This window comes from Pteronotus mesoamericanus, unplaced genomic scaffold (assembly GCF_021234165.1).
Source record: "Pteronotus mesoamericanus isolate MK-2021 breed Mesoamerican mustached bat unplaced genomic scaffold, CSHL_Meso_final scaffold_507, whole genome shotgun sequence".
NCBI classification, from domain to species: domain Eukaryota; kingdom Metazoa; phylum Chordata; class Mammalia; order Chiroptera; family Mormoopidae; genus Pteronotus; species Pteronotus mesoamericanus.
Window position 1 is genome coordinate 9,198,452 of NW_026555319.1, and position 20,850 is coordinate 9,219,301.

Below are 20,850 nucleotides of genomic sequence, written 5' to 3' on the forward strand. Positions count from 1 at the left end.
AAGATTTCTGGCCAAAACTATTATAAAGTGGACTCAATTCTTATACTTTAAAAATTGGTCTTTATTTCTCCTCTTGAAGTAGAGGAGTTGCTAGCAGGTTCCTAATTGTCGATGGACAGTAAACTTTCAATTTGTGTCATTACGGGCCAGAGGTTGTACAGCACTCATGTGTTTAATGTAGGGATGGCACAGGAGAGGGAGGCTGACTCTAAATCTGCACCTGTGGGAGGAATTTGACCTGTGTACAAGTAGCATTTTACAGCAGTCCTGCTGCATTTACGTCATTCTTCATAGAGGAAATAAAGCAGCTTTCTTGGTTGTGTTGCAAGTGATCTTCCTCCCTTAGTTATACACACTTGACTTACTCAACTTGCATCTATATGAAAACCTCCATCTCTGGTATCACAGAATAAACTTTGGAGGCTATTCTTTGTAAAGGTGTCAAATTCTGACACTCAAAAGGGAGAAGTCAGTTATTTCCATCGTTCACATAGGACTTGCTCCCCAAGGACACCAGCAAAGTTTGAAGCTAATGGCTAAGTGGGGCCTCAAGGAAGCCTCCCAGAGCCCCCTAGACTACACTGATTTTTCAAGATAACCACAAGATTAAAAACTTGCCCAATCCATTCCCAGCTGTCCTGTTGTACTCATTTGTTTTAAAGGTGATTTTTTTTTCTTAATGGAAAAAATGAAACGGAGAGCCAAAAGCTTTTAACTTTTTCCTTCAATGAAAGTTTCTCATCTTGAAAAGAAATGTTTTTCTTCAGCAACAAAGGCAGTAGAGACTCCTACTTTTCAACACATTTTGTTACACTGGCCTCCAAAAAGCACCTATTAAGAAAGCCAAAGGATAAGATGTTGCATTTCTTTTAAAATAATTTAAAATATATTAAAATTTTCCAAAGGCAGATTTTGTTTGAATGAGGTGTCTTCATTAGATAACTATATGTCACTGAAGGAGAACAGTACTTTTAAGGAGCTGTATTTGTTTAGGGCTAGAACTGAAACTGGCTCATTAGTCCAATGAGGTGAAGCAGCAAAGTCAGACCTCATACATGAGAGTTATCAGGTGAAGTGATGATACCACCAATTCTTTACACAATCAAGGAAACATTCTTCACAACTGTTCGACTTCAGTACTATGGTTTTTAGATACCATCAAGAAAAACACAGTTGTACCTTAACATCTGTTGAGAAAATACAAATAAATATGCTAATGAAAGGCAAACAACTGACAACTCAGCCATCTGAACAGTCATGCAATTTAGGAATACTTGAGTATCCTGGCATATAAATTTGTTATCTGCACATGCACACCACTGTTTAAAAAAAAAAAACAAAAAAAGCCAATTATAGTGTCTGTATCAGTCAGGAGCACAGCCTCTGAGTCATCTGTAATTTAGTTAAGCTAAGTTAATACCTCATACCAGAGGCTGCTCCATGAAAACTGTCCCGCTGGTCAGAGGGGAGCTAGAGGAAGGAAAGACTTGTCAACACCAAAGCAACTCTGACACAACAGGAGAGAACTTTAAACAATGCCACTGCTGCATCTGAAGCACAAGAACCAGGCAGAAGCCACACATCCCAGCAGAGGGACTTTAAACCCCTTTGCCACTAGAGAGGGTCTTGAGGCCTAGTCAACTCCTCTTACCAAAACATCAGTAACTATTTTGAATCAAAGCTACTAGAATGAATTCAAAATTGTTTATAAGTGGACTGAAGATTTAAGATAAGGCTCTGTGGCCACGAAGTGGAATCCCTCCTCTATGACTGACTTTCACATGTCCTGGGGAAAAAGACCCATGACTAGTCCACTGGAATCTGGTTTTGCTACATTCTATCCACAGTCCCAAAGAGAAATATTCTATTTCAATCCAAGACTAGATGTTTGGCCCATTATTCCAGCTACTCCTTTGCCAGGGAGATTTATCCTGCTACAGAAAAAACAAGATTATGTAGCATTGCTTAAAAAGTCCTGTATGTGAGGAACTCTTTCATTTTCTTGGGTATTGGCAGTGCTAGCACTTGGTAGGTCGTGAGAAAACTTCGAAGGGCTTTCCGGCATAAGTGCTTCAGTGATGATAGGACCCTAGGAGCTGTCCAGAACTGGACGTGACCATCCCTTGTCCTGAAATAAAACAGAAACCAATGCATCAAGGCAGACCTTGGAAATATGTTTTCATTTTGATGGATATGTACATCTCTTCTCTGACTTGCACTAGCAGGAAACTCTGGAGAGGGAAATGTAACCCTGACTGTTGAAATGGATGTAAAAGCTGCGGTACTGAATAATTAAGGCTGCTAAGAGGATTACGAGAACTCCAGACACCTTTGATACCGAAGTGCTATCTCTGTCAGCACAGCCCTTTCTAAATCATACTATGAGTTCAAAAGTAGCAGAGGGAAGAATACCACCTACTGAATTATAGATGGTCCCTGAAAGGTGGTCTCTGCCATAAATGGTTTCCATATAAATTCTGCATCATCTTAATTTATGCTTCCTTGCATGCTCGGTCCATTAGCTGTCATGAATTGGAACTCTTTAATTACATTTAGATTAAATGTTAAGAACAAATGATAACCTATATTGTCAAAATAGAGTATCAAAATTTTATGTAATCTTGGATTTCCTTAAAGCTTTCCTCACAGGCAAGAACATTCTAAATGCTTCCTTTCCTTAAAAAGCTGCATGGTATACTCAGCAGAAATTGCTGCCCATCTGTTCAGCTAACAGATACGTACCCTGTGGCAATAACTCCACCATGTGGGAAAAATGTGCAGCAAAGACCATTGGTCATAGGAGCAAATGCAATTGGAGTTTTCAGTTCTAGGGCCCAGATCCTGAGGAGTCTGGATGAGAGAGAAAAGTATGTTTGCACATTAGCAAACCTGGGACCAGACCCGTAGGGAAATGCTACGATTACTTGCAAGCACTTGCTCTGACAACACATAAAGAGAATCTTGTTACCTGTCATCTGCCACGGTGGCAAGGTACAAGCCTTCAGGAGAGAAGCACACAGATCTCAGGGAGCTAATGTGGACATCACTGTCATCCATGGGGGGTTCGAGCTGGCTGTGGCTGAGAAGAAACAGGACAATACGCCTGGCAGGATGGCCCCCCTTCGCCCTTCATCTTCATCCTCAGGGAGAAGGCCAAACTACCTGGCTATGAAAAGGCTCAGGACACATGTTGTACCCCATATGGAAAACCTTGGGGTTTGCAGATTAGAGAAGACGACTGGAAAAAAGTTCATTTCCCAAGGCTCCAAGTGCCGTGTGGAGTGGGCCAAAGGCTTCTGACACTCCTTGCACTAGTTTCCCTATGCAAAGTAGGTCAGCCCCCACTTAAATGCCACAGTACAAACTGAAAGTCTTTTTTAGGCTAAGATACATGATAATTATAGGACTACCTATTATTTGCTTCATAAAACAACAGAGATAAAAAGGAAAAAAATTAACCAAATTTGTAAGAACATGAAAATTCATTTTGGGAAATAGCAGTTTCGATAAGAGGATCATTCTGAACTTGTTACTACAGTTATTAGTAAATGGAAAAAAAGAGTCACTTTGAGGTTTCTTAATGCTGAATCCAAAAAAGTACGGTCTCATATGTCAGGAGAGTTGAAGGCTCTCAGGTCTAACTTAAGAACTTAATCGACAAGGAAACACTACTGTACACCAGACTTAGAATAAGCAATGAATCTACTGTGTGCCCCCAAGTTGCCCCCTCCCATGCTCCAGACTCTGAAAAGGACATATCTAATCCAACACAGGTTTCTCACAGGTCGCCCAACAAGGAAGTCATAAGCAGGGATTCGGTCCTTACTGGAGTGACCTCAGCCTCTCGCCAGTGTAAGGATCCCACATGATCACGTTAGTATCGTAAGAAGCTGTGACAAGCAAGGCAGAGTCAGGAGAGAAGTCACAAGAGACAACACTGCTTTCATGGCCCTCTAGCTTCCGGATTAATGTGTAGGACCGCATGCTCCATAGAAACACCTGTGGAAAGTAACAGGTGCCTGGTTAGGGGTAGAAACAAAGTGCTTAGAAGGTGAACAATGAGTGAAAGGCAATGCCCACTTCAGGCCCCATGGCCAGATGAAGCCAAGTTCTCCACCCCTTTTCTCTACAGCTCTTTCAAAACTTATCACATAAGCTTAAAGGAAGTAACAGTTCTGAATTCTTGAGGCACCTAACCAATGGACATACTCAAGGAGTTTACTTTAAGGAAGAATAAGTAGGACCAACCACAGGAAGGCTGCCAGCTAACATGTATCAATGGAGACTTCCGAGTTCTGCTTCTGAGCCCTGCTTGCAACCATGCAGTATGTGCGGATGAAGACCTACACACAGGGCAATCCTGTCCGTTCATTTAAAACCAGAAGTCAGGGGTCAGGGTTATCAACAAAGTGGCGGCACCCTGCCATGCTGTTTTATACCCTCTGTGCTACAGGAACATGGAAATCTGCCCCACCATCGTACATATGACATAGCTCATCACTTTATACCTTTTTAAGAATTGTTAAAAAATAGGATTTTACTTTCTTTCCTCTAAGAAAACTCTCACTTTCACATGGTTCCAAACTTCAAATGAATGATTAACCACCTTGGCTGTACCAAATAATGGATTCTTTCCCAAGTCAGTCACAGCAAATAGCTCCATGCATATACAAAATTCAAACAAACAGTTCCCAAATTGTTCTCAGTTTCTAATACTTTTTAAAATAACAGGATTTTAGGACAAAGTTCAACAAGTAGCTGTTAATTTTATGATCTGAAATGGAAATCCTAATTAGGTAGACACAGATTATATGGTTCAGAGGAAATCTGGATCCCTATGTGGGTTGCAACTTTTAAAAGGGGAAGAGAAATTTTAAAAGCTCCCCTTTACCATTTGTAAAGACAAACAGGCCTCTGATGGTGGCCGCGATCTTCTTAAACACCTTCTTTTTAGGTTCATGTCAAAGTTCAAAGCAAAAGGTAGGTATGCAGAAGGAAGTCACGGCCCACCAGCATGCCTTCTATTAGGGCTGATTTGCAGGTAGGTTTTAAGGATACTTTGCTTATTTACCCTCTCATACGCAAGGCTGCTCCAGACCTCCAGGTCTTACTGAACTAAAGCAATACAGGAAATGGTACCCGACATGTGAGACTTACCGATTTTTCTCCAGCTGCAGAGCAAAGCATGCTGCAGTCCGGGGAGATGGAACAGCAGTAAACCCACTGCAGGTGGCCTGATAACACCTGAATCTGTTTACCTGGCAGAGAAAAGGAGCAGACAGTGAGCTGTGTCAAAAATCACAAAGCAGGAAGACTGAAGAACTAGTAGTGATGGCCCACCCACCTGGTATATCCACCCAGCTCTCGATCAACTGAGTCCCAACCTCCACTTTTCAAGGCAGAGAAAGAAATATGACATAACTTGTCATTTTAACACCTGAAATCTATTAATACAACATTCTAACCCCAAAGGGAAATCACTACCTCCTGTTTCACCAAACTTCACAAGATCATCAGGATAACGGGAGTACATAGATCAGGGTTGATAAATCCCTTCGAGAGCACAGAACATTTTTTTTTTCAGGTTCCCCCAACCATCTCAATAACTTTGAAACATCTGTCCGTATTTGAGAGTGTGCTTCTCTTCAGTTCTCTCTGTAGTGGTTTCCCCTGGTCACACGGATCTCACGCCACACCCTCACCTCCTCCCCTCATCAGGGTGTCTGGATGAGCAATAAGCACAGTTATTAGGGTCATGTGCTCTGGAGTCAGGCAAACTTGGGTGTGAACCATGGCTCTACTCTTCACTTAAGACATAACCCTGGGTCACTCACATAATCCCTCCAGGTCTCATTTTTTGGCAAAAACAAAATGCCCATCCATGGGGAAATAACTGAGTAACAGGTGCAACAGGTATATCCACCCTGTTAATTCAGATGAAATTAAGAATATAGATTTTCCATGGGAAAATTTTTAACAAAAAAAAAAAGATTCAGAAAAAATATGAAGACTATGATTCCATTCTTGTGGTACAATGACCCCCAAATCCATAAATGTAATAGTGTGAGTGTCCAAATAGGATTATATAAGTATAAGCAAAATATGGAGATAAATGTGCAAGATTCTTAGCATGGGTTGTAAGATTACAGGGAGATTATGGAGGAATTCGATGGAAGGGAGAATGAGAAAGATGGCAAAGGCTGGGGGTAGGGAGCAGGAAGAGGAATCAAACCAAAATAAAAGGAAAAAATGTTTAAGACTGTATATGGTCATTTATATGCATCTATAAATTTATGGGCATGTGTGTATTACTTTTTTTAAGTTAGTCATGGATTCTTCAGCTATCAAATAATATGGCCCAGGACCTGGAAACACTACTTTATTTCCCTCCTCTCTTTGAAAAGTGCTAATAAGTGGTGTAGTCCATCTGCCCACTCTCAGTCACCCTCAGCTTCCCAACCACCAACTGATTTTGAAGGCTACTTCAAAGACCTTCCTTAGATGGTGGCAAGCTGCTTCTGGACCACATTAAATGTGGCACTGCCCTTGAATAGCCTTCCCAGTCAGTAGGCCGATCTTGGACTGAATGACTACAAGTTCCACAGTAATGGGCAGAAACTGTACATACAGAGTTCTCTTAGTGATTAGATGCCTTGAGATAAGGAAACTACAAGCACCATTCTCCTTAGTTGTTTTGACAAATTATCAGGCTTGCTTCTAAGAGGAAAGAGACAGGTCCCTCTTAGAAATAGTGCAAGAGTACTCAGGCAAGAGTAGCGATGCCTCTGCACTATCCAGGATGAGTGTGCCTCTTCATGAACTGCCCACACCACCATTTCCTCCTTCTACTTCCCTCCAGACCCTGTGTCCCCGCCCATGTCAGGGACAAATGGCCTGTCAACAAACTTCCCCTTCCTTATGTCACCTTTCCAGTTAAGGATCAACACCAGAGATGTGCAGACTTCTTTCCTGGGCCACTCTTGTACATAATTCTGCTCAAGGCAGAACTGCATAAAAGCTGAACTCCCTCTAGCCTCAGAGAATTCTTCTAGAATTAGATTCTACTTCACCAAGAAACTTTGTTTCTAACAGGAAGTACCCAACATGGATGACTTATTCTAAGTCAGGGGTTCTCAACCTGGAGAGATTTTGCCCTCCACGTGGACACTGGCAAAGTCTGGAGACATTTCTGGTTGTCACAATGTAGAGGGTGCTACTGGCATCTAGAGGGTAGAGGCCAGGGATGATGCTCAGCATCCTATACTGCACAGAACAGTCCATAACAAAGAATTATCCAGCCCAAAATGTCAGTAGTGCCATGGTGAGTATTCTACATCATGTATTTTCAACAGAGGAAATATCAATAGTGGTAAAAACCGGTTCTATGAGTAAAAAGTAGCCTTACTTTTTTTTTTTTTTACATATTTTACAAAGTATAAATACGCATTCATTACATGAATAGAAATACAGTTATTAAAATCTTCAAGGGATGAGAGGGAATGATTAGGAAAAAAATGTCTAAAAAGCTCCTAAAGAAGCAATAATAGAAAAAAAGATTGAGAAACACTACTCTTGGTAAAAATGACACCGGTAAAGCAGAGAAAAGGGCAAGTTTCTCAAGAAGTTCCATATCCTCCATACCATGCTTATTCAGGTCCCAAATGCGAAGAGTCTTATCCCGAGACGCAGAGACCAAAATCAAACTGCCACTAGGTGTGAAGCTCAGATCTCTCACAACATCCTGGTGGCCGGAAAGATTCAAAAGCAGGAGCCCTGGAATGAAAACAGGAGCCCTCAGGTCAGTAGGAGAGATGGCAGCTGGTCTGCCAGTCACAGCTACACCCCTCAGCACTTGATGAGAACATGCGCACAAGCCTCCAGGACCCTGTGCCAAGCAGGAATTACCTACCTGTCTGCACCTCCCAAATCTTGATCTGCCCATCGTTGAGTCCTGTAGCAAGGATCAGGCAAGACACGTCTGGTACTTGGGGAGGATGGCGTGCCCAGGGCTTCCTGCTGGGTGGAGAAGGCCATGGGCTGAAGGCCAAACCCCAGACAATCTGCCCACAGTCCAGAGTCTTCTCCTTTGGGCTGCCTCGCCCTTTTGTGTCATTTTTGCTGCTTCGGCTTTTGGCTTCAAACCCTTTAGGGATGCTGGGGGAAGTAGAGAGTTCTTAATGAGTATGAAATTGTCACCAAGTCAACCAACTTTTCATCCTGGTTATCTTAAGACTTTAAAGTCCTAGAAACAAACTGGCCTGTGGTGAATTCTGGTATGACTTTCCTGTTTAGAGTCTGTGTGGCAGAGGCCTCCTGGCCTTGGCTCATTGCATTTGTGGAAGTCCTGCAGTGGGACGACCCGCCTGTAGGGATAACTGGATCACAGACGCTACAGGGAGCCTTATGCTTCCTCAGAAAGTTCTCTCGGGTTTTGGTGTGTGGAAGGAAAGATGCACTCAGTTTTTTCCATGAGAAAGAACCACACTGCAGGTTTGGAACTAGGACAGAAGGGAAAGCCTAAATATCCAGCTCTCCTGCCTGATAAGAACTCCATCTCTAGCTCAGAAAACTCCCAAAAAGAAAGAAAATAAACTCTTTCCTTGCCAACACACTTTGCTTGGTACACACTGATTTCCCCCTTCACTCACTATTCCAATCCATTAATAAGGCTCATTCATTTACCTCCCTGATGGTAAATCCACCATAGGAACATATCAGCAGGAGAGTCAACAGAGAGAAAGAACCCACAGAACTATTCAGGGGTGCACTGAATAATTTGACCCTCTCCTTTACATTCTACTTACAGTGAAACACAGTCTCAGATAGGCTAAATGAGACGCTGTCCCTAAGATACAAACCCTTCCACCACTCCGCCATGCAGACAGTATCTCAAAGGCATGCGCAGTGAGACAGCCTTAGCTTCAGCCAGAAAACCTGAAAGTCTCCTTTCTGTGTTACACTTTAACAGTGCAAATATGAAGTCATACTTGTCTAGGGGATAAAAAGATTATAAAGCTGGAACTCTGTCCCATGAGAAATCGTATACTCAGGAATATGTAGCTAGACCTCCTTATGTACCACATGTGTTCCTCAAAAATAAATAAATTATATTTTGTCACTTGTATGGTTGAAATATATTTAAAAATTTTAATCATGCTCACCTATAAAATTAGGAGGAACTGAAGCAAGTGTAGCCTCCTTCAGCTCCCAAACTCTATTAATCGAAATAAGAAGTTGGCAAACAATGCCTAGGCCAGCAGCCTGTTTTTATAAATAAAGATTTAATGGAATACCACCATGCTCATTTGTTCACCTACTACCTATGTGTGCTTTGATGCTATAACAATAGAGGTGAGCAGTATTGGCAGGGACCAGATGGCCTGCAAAACCAAAAATATTTACTATCTCAACCTTTAAAGAAAAAAAAAAAAGGGTTAACCTCTGGTCTACAAGGCCAAATATAGACTGAAATTTTGTTATTCTGACAAAACATCTGGATATGATAACAAACGTCTTTGATGGGGCCTGCCCAACCCACACATGGCCCCACACAGGTGACCCTGCAACAGGGGCCTGGGTTTGCCACCCAGGGAAAAGCACGTGAAAGGCAGACTACGGGGAGAACTTTGTAGGACAGCTTGGAACTCCAAAGTTACATTGTTTTTAATAAAATCCTAATTTCTGTATTTGAATTAAGGGATATTTTGTAGCTACTTTATTCCACAGAAATTAAGGCACATTTACATATTGAATCATTTTAATATCATAAATTTAACTTCTCTAGGAAGAGATATTAAAATCTCCATTTTGGGGCAGATAGTTAACTTTCTTGGGGTCACAGAATCAGGGAAAGATCTGGAATCAGAACATAAGTCTTGGGCATCCTAGACTACTGTTCAACAGAACCCCTGGACTTCTGAGCCTGTCAATGAATCAAGGGATGAGTTACATTGGAGGTGGAGGCTTGGGAAGGGGTAACTAAGAGCAAGGGAGATTCATTGGGAGAACCTGGCTCAAACTAAAGTTTCTACAGATATTATTTCTAAAAGTAGGACAACTATTTAGTTAATATCAATTATTTGCTCAATATCAAAAGTACATATCATTATTTTTTAAAATGTGTAACAATCCTAAAAACATAAATGCCCCAGACTCTCCCACTTTTTAAAGGACTTTAAATATTACTTTAACAGAAATGTGAAAAGTATTTTGGAAATGAGGCAATTAATAGTTAATATGGGTAGACTACACAAAATGAAAACAACAGATTTTTCATTTTATGCTTTGTAAAAACTTTTTTGTGTCAGACTTAAGTCTGGAGGTGAAGTCTTCTTTAGTTAGAGTAGGTGGATCAATAAACAATGAATGACCTTGGCATTATCATTACACTGACCATAGAGGGAACTGAAAATGATGATTAAAAACCCCCCAAAAAACAAAGCCCCACAATCTTTGACACCTGCAAAAATATATGGAAATACCACAATGTTCTTAACCACTCTCTTATCACTAGATTTGAAGCTATTTCTGATTTTTTAACTACTATATAATTAATTTCATGATGAAAATCAGTATATGTAAATAGATGACCCCATTTCTGAGATTCCAAATCACTGGAGGAACATTTTTAAGGTCTTTGACGCCTACTGCCAAAGAGCCTTCCTTCCAGAAAGTGCACAGATCTACACTCCATTGACCCTGGCAGTGCACAGCGTACCCAAATCAGCAAACTCTCATCACACTCTCTGTGATCAGGGCAAGAAGTTTCAGGCTAAACTTACAAAGTTAAATCTAATATGCAATTTATAAGAAACGCCTAAAGCAAAACAAATGAACCTCTCAAGGCAGGGCTGTGTTTGATTTATTTAGGATTCTCAGTGCCCCAGCTCAGTTTCAGGCGAAGATTTGCTACAAATATTGGCTGAATACAGTTTCAGGCAAAGAAGATTTGTGACAAATATTGGCTGAATACATAAATGCCAACCAAGAGTTGCCCTGGACAAACGAAAACAGGCAGATGCTGGGCTGTCTGACTGGGGGCCCACACCATTCAGACACTGGGGCCCATCCCATCCAGCCTAAAGAAAGAAAAACATCAGAAACTAAATGTGGTATATAGTAGGAAGATAAATACCCATTTTAAAATGGGAGAAGGAGCTAAATAGACAATTCTACAAAGCAGATATACAAAGGACCAATAAGCACATGAAAAGGTCCTCATCATGAGCAGCCATCAAGGAAACAACGCAAATCAAAACCATTACAATAAGATGCCAATTCACACCAACTAGGATGGCAATCAAAAAGACTGACAATAATAGGTGTTGGTGAAGATGTGCAGAGTTTAAAAACCTCACACATTGCTGGTGGGATTGTAAAATGGTGCAGCCACTTTGGAAAAATATGATTCTTCCTCAAAAATTAAACATAGAAAACATGAAATCATATGTACACACAAAACTGTACGTAAGTGTTCATAGAAGCATTATTCATAATAGCCAAAGGTGAAAATCTAAATGTCCACGAACTGATAAATGTATAAATAAAATGTATCTCCATACAATGGAATATTATTTGGCAATAAAAAGAAGTACTGATACATGCATCAACATGAAAACTGTGAAAACCTATGTTAAGTGAATGAGCCAGTCAAAAAAGACTACATATTATATGATTTGATTAATATAAAATGTTCATAATAAGCAAATCTATAATAGCAAAAAGCAGACTGGTGGCTGTTCAGGGCTGGAGAACGGGGGAGGGGGGATGTGGTTTGGAGGGCACTGGCTTAGGGATGCATAGTTTCTTTTGTGGGTAATGAAAATGTTCTAAGATTAATCATGGTGACAGATGCACTTTAAATGGGCAAATTGTATGGTGTGTAAACTATATCTCATAAATCTGTTTTTAAAAACTCAGGGCTAACAATCTTGATAGATTTTTCACACATAGTGTGTGGGGCTCTGGAGACCCCCAATGATCAATTTCTGAACTGTTCCTCCATCTTCCCTCTCCTGTTCTTGGGTAGAAAGACCCAAAAGAGTAGAAGCAATCTAGGTTAAGTGCTCACGTTCCTCATCATGAGGATGTCCTCATTCCTTTGGGTGCCAGAGTACTTACAACTGCTCCTCCAGTGGCCAGGGGATCAGCTTGACAATGCAGTGTCCTTGAGACCAAGCAAACCAGGAGCCGTCTGGGGAGAAGGCGACACTCCAGGTTTCACAGCTCGACTTCCAATCAAACTGGTGGGGGCGCCCAGGCTTGAGTTCAGCCAGCAGCAGCGGTTCCTCTGGGACATGAGACATCGTGCTTCAAACAAGCACCCTCACTTCCCTCTCCACCTCCCTGACTCAGACGCAGGAAAGCCACTGTCTCCCCATGACACAGGGTGACACTATGGATCCTGGGAGGGAATGGTCATTTAAGTGACCTGAGGCAATAAAAGTCACCACAGGCCACATTTCACTGTGGTTAGTCAGTTCTGGCACTCCCCTCTGTTGGTTAACCATGACTCAGAGTAACCTTTGGAAGGGTAAACCCAGTAAACGGAGGCCTCATTTTCCTATGAATGCCTGAAGAGGAAGAAAGGAGAGAGGACCAGATCAGGACCAGACCAGGACCAGACAGACCAGGACCAGACCTGGACCAGGTCGGAGAAGGACGCGTTAGATGGTACAGATTAGGAGGCTTCAGATGTATTTAAATTCTCCTCAAAACAACCTGCTACTGGGAAACAGGTTTAAAAAAAAAAGGACTATCTGAAATTCACACTCCCCATCATCAAGACTAAAATAAAATGCTCAGGACTTGCCTTGCTTCCTCTCTCCTAGGCCTCTTCATATGGCCTCCCACTTCCATCTCCCCTCAGTTCTCATTTAAACCCTCATCCCACCTTGCCCAGATCTTTCACAAGACTCCTGATTCCTTTTCCTGCCCCCCAGGAACCCTTCCTCCCAAGTTAAAATATGTATCATATGTCCCCCGATTTCTTTCAAATATGCTCCACCTGCCTACACAATAAAGACAGCAGAGCCCCGGGTTCCACCCCACACCACTGGCTCCAGGAGTCGTTGCATCTCCGTGAACACCACACTCTGGCCACACAAGAGCCATGCCCAGAACAGCTCATTCGCATTCACACCTGGACTCACTTTCTGCTTATGAGACTCCCACCTAGATTAGCAACTGAGAAGTGTACCCTGATCTCACACAATCAGAGCGGAAAGAAGTCCCACCCTGCTTATTTCATTCTCTCCAGTAGTAACCAATTTCCCTCTGCCCCGCCCCCCGCCCCCCAGCAGGAGGCAAGCACCCTTGTTCAAAAACACAAAGAGGATTTAATCTTTGTGTCTGTTGGCCCTAGTACAGCACCTAGTGAAGAGGAGCTGCTGGACTAAGACTTCTCCATCAACCAAAGGGCAGTTCCCTGGTTAAATTCTCTACTCCAGTGGAGGCTTCTCAATGGCTGATGAAACCGTAAGTTAAAGGCCTTCAGAATTGATTTTTTGACCACTATGACTATGACACATAATAATATAAAAGCTGGCTTCTGTCCTGAATGAGGTCACTTCCTGATATGTATGTTCCACTTTAATAGTTTCGAAACCTTGACCCTTTTATAGATATTACCAGATAGATACTAATTTAAACAGCCCACATTTCATATATTTTAGGACACATCTTTGGGTCTTGCCACATTTTTAAAAAAATTTTATTTATTGATTTAGAGGGAGAGAGGAAGGGGGAAGAGAAAAAACATGAATTTGTTGTTCTACTTATTTATACATTCATTGGTTACTCCTTGTATGTCCTCTGACCAAGGATCGAACCTACAACCTTGGTGTATCAGGGACAACACTCTAACCAACTGAGCTACTCAGCCAGGGCTGTCTTCTCATGCTGTAACCTCCCTGAAGTCAGGATGTGTCTCACACACAATGACTTTCATAGTTAAATAGGCAGTACTTTTTTCTCAGTGATACATATGGCATATATGAGGCATATCTTAGATTCAATGAAACAGATGGCAAAGATGCATATATATGTGCATATATGTATACAATATTTATATATGTACATATAATATTTTCTGGTATGTGCATTATGGAGGAGTACATGGATATATCTTGTTTTGTAAAATAAGGGTGTTGCTGAAAATGCTGTCTTTAAATTGAATTTTTATAAATCATATCAAGCCTTTGGTGGTTTTGCTATTTAAGGAAGTTTCATTCTTTATATTCATTTCCTTATTTTCTGTATGTAAATCTAGGTTTTAAAATATTAGGTCTAGCCCTGGCCAGGTTACTCAGTTGGTTAGAGCATCATCCCGATAAGCCAAAGCTGTGGGTTCCATGCCTGGTCAGGGCATACACAAGAATCAACCAATGAATGCACGAATTAGTTGAACAACAAATCAATATACCCCTCTCTATCTCAAATCAATAAGTAAAAATTTTTAAAATATATATTAGGTCTAAATTGGCATTTGTGCAGGCCCCAGTAATTCCTCCTAGAAATGTGTTTGCACATGTGATCCTTTTGTTTATACCAGTATTTGTCTCTCGAAGCATATTTCTCTTGATATGAATATTTGCATGGTAAGAATATTTTATTTTATATTTTAAATCCAAAACAGGTCTCTTAATGCTAGACAGCAATCCTTCAACAGTTTCTTCATTCTTGTTACTTCTAGATATTTTCTTATGGTGATACAGCCCTAATCCGTAGCCCAGTGGTTCTCAACTAGGGATAATTTTGCCCCCTGGGAACATGTGGCTATGTCTGGAGACGTATTTTTGGCCATAACTGGAGTAGTGCTACTGGTATCTAATGGGTGGAGGCCAGGATGCTGGAAACATCCTACAGTGCACAGATCAGCCCCCCACATGAAGAATTTTCTGGCCCAAAATATCAGTAGTGGCGAGGCTAAGAATCCAAATATGGGTGATATTAAATAACACGGACTGATCTGGAGGTACATTTTCATCAGCTGACCCAGATGCAAATTTCTTTATTCCATCCTGACAGTATTTACATTTGGTTCACTTCCTCCATAACATGCACGCTATCCATTCTTTGGACACCATGGAAGCTCCACCCAATATGAAAAGGGATCGTCCTTGATTTCTCTTTTTTTAAACCACCTAATCCAAATCCACTCGCAAGTTCTATCAGGTATTTCCAAAAGACCTGACAAATCTAACTTGCCTCATCTTCATCTCCATGGCCACCATTTTTTCTAATCTATGCAGCATCATCTCTCACTAAGCAGCCCTCCAACTACTGTCCTAGCTCCCGCTCTGGCCCCTACCATCCATTCTCCTCACCCCCAAAGTAATGAGTTTCCATGACTCTTAGAATAAAAACCCAAACTCCTCACCCTGCCCTGTCTTATCTCCCACCTGGACTTATATATCTCTCCTCCCCCTGCCCCTTGCTCTAGCACACTGGCCTTTTCTAACCCCTCACTGTGCTCGATTATTTCCAATCTCAGGGCCTTTGTTCCAACTATTCTCTTCCCCAGGAACGTCTCTCCATGGCTGGTACTTTCTCTTCATTCAAGTCTCAGCTTAAATGCCAGCTCCTTAGATAGCCCCTCTCTGACCCCCAATCCAGTCTCCTTCACAACTCCTCACTGTCTCCTTTACAGCATAATCACTAATTTGATTATTATCTATCTTCCCCAACTGGGATATCAAATCCATGAGAGCAGGGACCTTGTTATGTTTATCCCCAGTTCCTAGCAGAGTTCCTGGCAGAGAGCAAGCAGTCGGTAAATATTTGTTGAATAAACATACATGGTATACCTCTTCAAATATAAGCAAAACAAAGCCTCTTAACTATTATAATGTCTATGCGAAACATTTCACATGAAATGCTTCTTAAACATGAGCCATACCCAGATTTCACACTCTATTTCTGTGATTTGGGGATTTAATCTCTTGCTATTTCAGGCTCAGGAATCCAGGAGCTAAAAGAAGAAAGAACCCAGCGACTCCTGTCTCTTCTTCATTTCTAGAACCAAGGAAATTCTGAAGGGGAGTCTGGGCCCCAACTAAACTTGGCTGCTGGAAGAGAAAGCCATAATTAGTGCAGAACTCAAAAAAAAACAGGGCCAAGAGGATCCAGCTTCATCTGGGATTGTACCTGCCATGGCCCTTCTTGATGAAAAACATCAGGGTTTTCTAATTACACACTGGGATGTGTACAGACACACAGGCTGAATGGACAGATATTTATTACGAGTCTCTCCTATGAAAGATTTGCCCTAACACAGAGATGGAAGCTATAACTTCAGCTGGCAGGAAACAAGGTGATTTGTCCTGTCTCCGGATCATTATATTAGATGTTCCATGTGCCTGGAAAACTCTGCCTGGCAGGCCCCAGATCTTTGCTGTTGTCACCTTCTCAAGGCGGTTCCTGTCCTCACTATCTAAAGTGGCCCAGGCATGTCCTGACCAGAGAGGCGCCCCTGGCTGGGCGTCATCCTGCCAAGTGAAAGGTCATCAGTTCAATTCCCAGTCAGGGCACATGCCTGGGCTTTGAGTTAGGTCCCAGGTTGGGGCGTGTGCGGGGCGCAGCCAATCCGTGTTTCTCACCCTATTTCTCCCTGCCTTCCTCTCACTCTAAAAATAAATAAAATCCCTAAGAATAAAAAAATAATAAAGTGGCCCAGTCACTTTCCTCTCTGTCCCTTCAATTTTTTAAATAACTATCACTCATCTATCTTTTCTTCATTGCACTTGTTATTTTTAGGTATTTATTGTCTATCTCTTCCCCACCTCCACCCCAACTTGCCTATCAGTTCACTGCTCTTGGGCTATGCTGTCCAATACAGTAAACAAGCCCCATGTGGCTACTGACCATTTAAAATGGGGCAGGTCCAAGTTAGGATTATGTATATAATACACATTGTATCTTGAAACTTAGTACCAAAAAACCCTAAAATACATCAGGAATCATGCTGACATGCTGAAATGATATTTGAGACATGTTGGACTGACAATGATATAGTTTTAAAATTAATTTCACTTTTTTAATGTAGCTACTAGAACCTTTTAAATTATATGTGTGACTTGCATTATATTTCTATTGGCCAGCACTGGCCTAGAGAGTGGGGTGAGTCCTGGCACATAGCAGACACTCAATAAATATTTGCTGAATGAATAAATGAATTCTAATCACTGCTCTAAAGTATCTACTGTTGTCCATTGTAATCCTGTTACAATAGGCTTTATTCAATTTTAAAAGAATGTAAAACTCTCAGGCTTTTTTTTTTTTTTTTAAACAGTAGCTTGGCAGCTCTCAACAGCTCTGCCCACACCCCGAAACACGGTTGTCAATCATGAAGAAAAACCCAGAACTGGAAACAGACTCCTGTTAAAAAGGGGGGCTAGCTACAGATCGCTTTCAGATTCAACTATACGGAGTCAATGAAAATGACAGCGGAAGCTATAAAAAGATTCACATAAGATCCCGGCAAACAGTAAGGGCCATTTATAAAGAGTTCCACGGGTAACACAGTCGCTGAAAAGAAAGCCCTTATCTCGATGGGAAGGCAGCGAGAGTTGCCTCTACACCTTCTACTGAAAGCCTGACTCCGGCAAACAAAGAAATGTCATTTCCCAAATTAAAAAGTTACACCACCCCAGGGAATACCCTGGGATTTCAACCTACCCACCCACCGTCCCTGCCCCAGCGAACAGGCCAGGGAAACGAACGTCAACAATCAGGGATCGGAGCCCTCCCTCCGAGCGGGACGGAGCTTGAACTGCCCTGCAAGACTACGAGGGTCTGGGACACGCTCTGGGCCCCAGGCCTTGACCCTCCTTAGCACCGTCCCCAGAAAAGCTGCCTCTAGGCAAGGCCGCACACGCAGGAGCGGGGACTCCGAGAGCAGGTCCCACACACAGCCCAGCGTCTCCCGGAGGGGGATCCGGGGCGAGGGGCTGGGAAGGGAGAACGAGGCACGAGTCCCCGGGTTTCTGCCTTCGCACGGAGACTGCAGGCTGGGCGGGCTGGCCCCGAGGTGCGCCCGACGTTCCCCGACCGCCGCACGTCTTCTGGTGACAGCTGCTGGCGAGGGCAGAGGCGAGTGTGCACCTCACCCACCGGCGTGCCCTGCGCTGACACTGCCCCACTTGTCGCCGGGATCGGCGGAGCCGGCCCGCCCCCTGCGAGCCGGTCCCCGCTGGCGGAGGCTCGGAGCACCCGTCTGACACACAGACACGTCTGCGTTTTTTAAATGAGGACCCCAGACCGCATTTTTTTTTTACTAGGCAAGTTTGGGGAGCTCCCAGCCACGCACTGAGGCAGGTACTATCATTGCCCATTTTGCAGACACAGAGCTGACACCTGGGGGGACGGGGTGGCCCAGCGGCTCGTCCTCAGCCGCACAGTGTGGAAGGGGCACTGCTGCTCCCACCCTGACCTGCGAGTGCGGCACCTGGCACCTGGGCGCCCATCCCCTCGGGTATCGCCCCTTTCGGCTTGGCGCACGCCGTGTCCCACCCGGGCCCCGGGCGCCACCCCCCACTCTGCTGGCGGGTGGGGGTCCTCGCCACGGCGTCCCCCACCGAGGCCCGTTCTCCGCGGGTCCGGCCGGCAGCGGGGGACGCAGAGGCGGCCGCTGACAGCGAAAGTGAAACAAAGCTAGGCGCCAGGCGCGCACCCCGCCGTCTGCCCGCGCGGACGGCGGAGGCCGGGCGCCCCCGCCGCGTCCAGCCGCCACGGCCGAGCCCGCCCCCGCACCCCGGGGAGACCGGGCCTGGCCGCGCCGGGCGGGAGCCGGCGCGCCCCGGCCCCACTCACCTCCGGCCTCCATGGAGGACGCGCGCGGCCCCGCGGCAGGCGGCGGGCGCCTCAGCCCCCCGGGCCGTCGGCCCTCATTCCGTCCCCGCGCCGGTCCGCGCCCCGGCCGCCGCCCCGGTCCCGGCCCCGACCAGCCCGCGGCCACCCGGAGAGGCCATCAGCTGCTTCCCGTCACATGGCGGCGGGCGCGGGCGGGGACGCGCGGGGGGCGGGGCGCGGACGGGATAAAACCCTGCGGTGGGGGGGAAGCGACGCTGAGGGAAAACCGGGTGGGAGGGGACGCGGCTGAGGGAAAACCAGGGCTGGGGGTGGGGAGGGGGCTGAGGGGAAACCCGGGGTTCGAGGGAAGCCGGGCTGAGGGGGAAACCAGAGGTGGGGGTGGGGGAGCGGGGCTGAAGGGAAAACGCGAGGGGGACCCCGGAGTTGAGGGGCAACCTGGAGGGCGCTCAGGTGAAAACGGGGCGGGGGCGGAGCGGGGCAGGCTGAGGGGAGTAGAAGCTGGGTCGCAGAGGACGCGGGCCGGGTAATAATACGGGGAGGGGGCAGGGGCAAAAAAAAAATGTGGGGGTGCGGCCGGGGCCAGGGCTGAGGGGAAGACAGGGGAGTCGGGGCAGGGTGGGGACCGGAGGGGGGAACCCGTAGGAAGGAGCCCAATAAAAAGAATTGGGGAGACAAAAAGCGAGCATTGAGGCGGGGGACGAGGTCCGGGGCAGCCGAGCGTGTGAATGGGCTGAGGGATGAGGCTGGGGAACCGAGCTGGAGCGAGACCTGAGGAGGCCGGTACCTCGGGCTCGGGGGGAGCCCAGCACCGAGGCTTGGAGATCAGAGAATGGGAAGCCGGGCTGTTTTTTAAAAATGGGAACCAGGGAAAGCAAAGCCTAGGGGCCAATGAGGGGAACGCGCCTGCCAAGGTTCCCAGGGGCAGCTAGGCGTTCGGAAGGGGGGGCATCGACAAAGAGTGGGGGTCTGAACACGCGCGGGCTGGGAAACGTGGGTGTGACCTGGGAGGGCCGGGCCCTCCTGGCCGGGAGCGAGCGGAAGTGAACGCCAGAGTGAGACGGGGGCTCCGACAGAGGAGCGGCGCGCACGCCGCGCTCAAGCGGCAGCTCTGGGTCCCACGAGGTCAGGGAAAACGGGCTGAAGTGGGAGACCTGGGTTCGGTTGGAAAGGAAGTACGTTTAAAATGGGACAGCCTTGCTCAAGAGCCAGGGAACTTGGAGACAAATTAAAAAAAAAGGGGGGGGGGTAACCTAAGAGGAAAGGCCTAGAACAAGAAAAGGGAAAGGAAGGGGGCAACCTCAAGTGGGAGGTGGGGGTGAGAGATTGCGGAGACTACAGGTAGCCGGGGGCCCGGTGACCGTCTCCAAAGCCACCAGCAAGGACAGCGACCGGAAGACCGATTTAAGTTGTCAGTCCGTCAGTTCTGTGTTCTCCATGGCGTCTTCTGGCCCTTTGCACAGCCTGCCATCTGACCAGAAAGGCTTAGGTAGGGAGAAAAAAAATGGAAGAGCAAGTTTCTCAGGGAGGTTAAAAATGGTGATGGTGTCTCAGATGTTAAGAGGCGGGGTGAGGGTGGTATCTACCAGCCATGGAAAAGAATAAAATAGCAATGAGGACACTGTTGTTACCAGTAGTAGAAAAGCTAATTAAAAAAAAAGGGGGTGGGGGTAAACTCACTTCCCCAAATCTTTCAGTTTACTAATCAAGCCTCAATCAAGGTCACGGAAGCTTTTATTTAAAAAATAACTTTATTCCGTATTTTTTAAAAAAACCCCATTATTATGTCAGAACGAATTTCTCCCCACCCACCTCCCCCACAACAAATATTAAAATGTAAATAATGCAGAGGGTCTGCTTATTTTTCTTTGCAGCAGGTCCTGGCCAGCCCCATGGTGAGAAATACCGGTTGGCACTTATTGCATCATCATAACTTTTACCCAGCAAGGATGATTTTCCAGGTTTCAAGTGCATGGGTTATGGAAATTTCCCATCATGTGTATTCCTGCTACAGTAATAGAGCCCGTATGTGCTTGTGAGAAT

At 44.9% G+C, this 20,850-nt stretch overlaps 1 protein-coding gene across 2 annotated transcripts; it reads right to left on the bottom strand.

Annotated features, from left to right (window-relative positions):
• Window positions 1-37: 37 nt before the first annotated feature.
• On the bottom strand, window positions 38-18,960 carry WSB2 (WD repeat and SOCS box containing 2). Of its 2 annotated transcripts, XM_054594251.1 has the most exons (9): window positions 18,811-18,960; window positions 12,121-12,289; window positions 7,910-8,154; window positions 7,642-7,773; window positions 5,158-5,258; window positions 3,827-3,999; window positions 2,969-3,079; window positions 2,743-2,850; window positions 38-2,128 (listed from the first exon to the last, which is right to left on the bottom strand). In XM_054594251.1, the coding sequence occupies exons 1-9, from the start codon at window positions 18,821-18,823 to the stop codon at window positions 1,966-1,968; spliced, it is 1,215 nt and encodes a 404-aa protein (XP_054450226.1). In that variant the 5' UTR covers window positions 18,824-18,960; the 3' UTR covers window positions 38-1,965. The 2 variants fall into 2 exon arrangements, with proteins under 2 accessions (XP_054450226.1, XP_054450225.1); XM_054594250.1 differs by lacking the exon at window positions 18,811-18,960 and having other exon boundaries at window positions 12,121-12,305.
• Between the last annotated feature and the right edge of the window lie 1,890 nt (window positions 18,961-20,850).

What these genes read in the sequence shown, in the direction of transcription:
- WSB2 (XM_054594250.1), bottom strand. Translation starts at nt 12,305, where the DNA reads ATGTCTCATGTCCCAGAGGAACCGCTGCTGCTGGCTGAACTCAAGCCT. An exon ending in TTGGGACCTGAATAAGCATG is followed by an intron (nt 5,259 to 7,641) that starts GTATGGAGGATA and finishes TTTCTCTGCCAG; the next exon opens with GTAAACAGATTCAGGTGTTA. An exon ending in CTGCAGCTGGAGAAAAATCG is followed by an intron (nt 4,000 to 5,157) that starts GTAAGTCTCACA and finishes TACTTTCCACAG; the next exon opens with GTGTTTCTATGGAGCATGCG.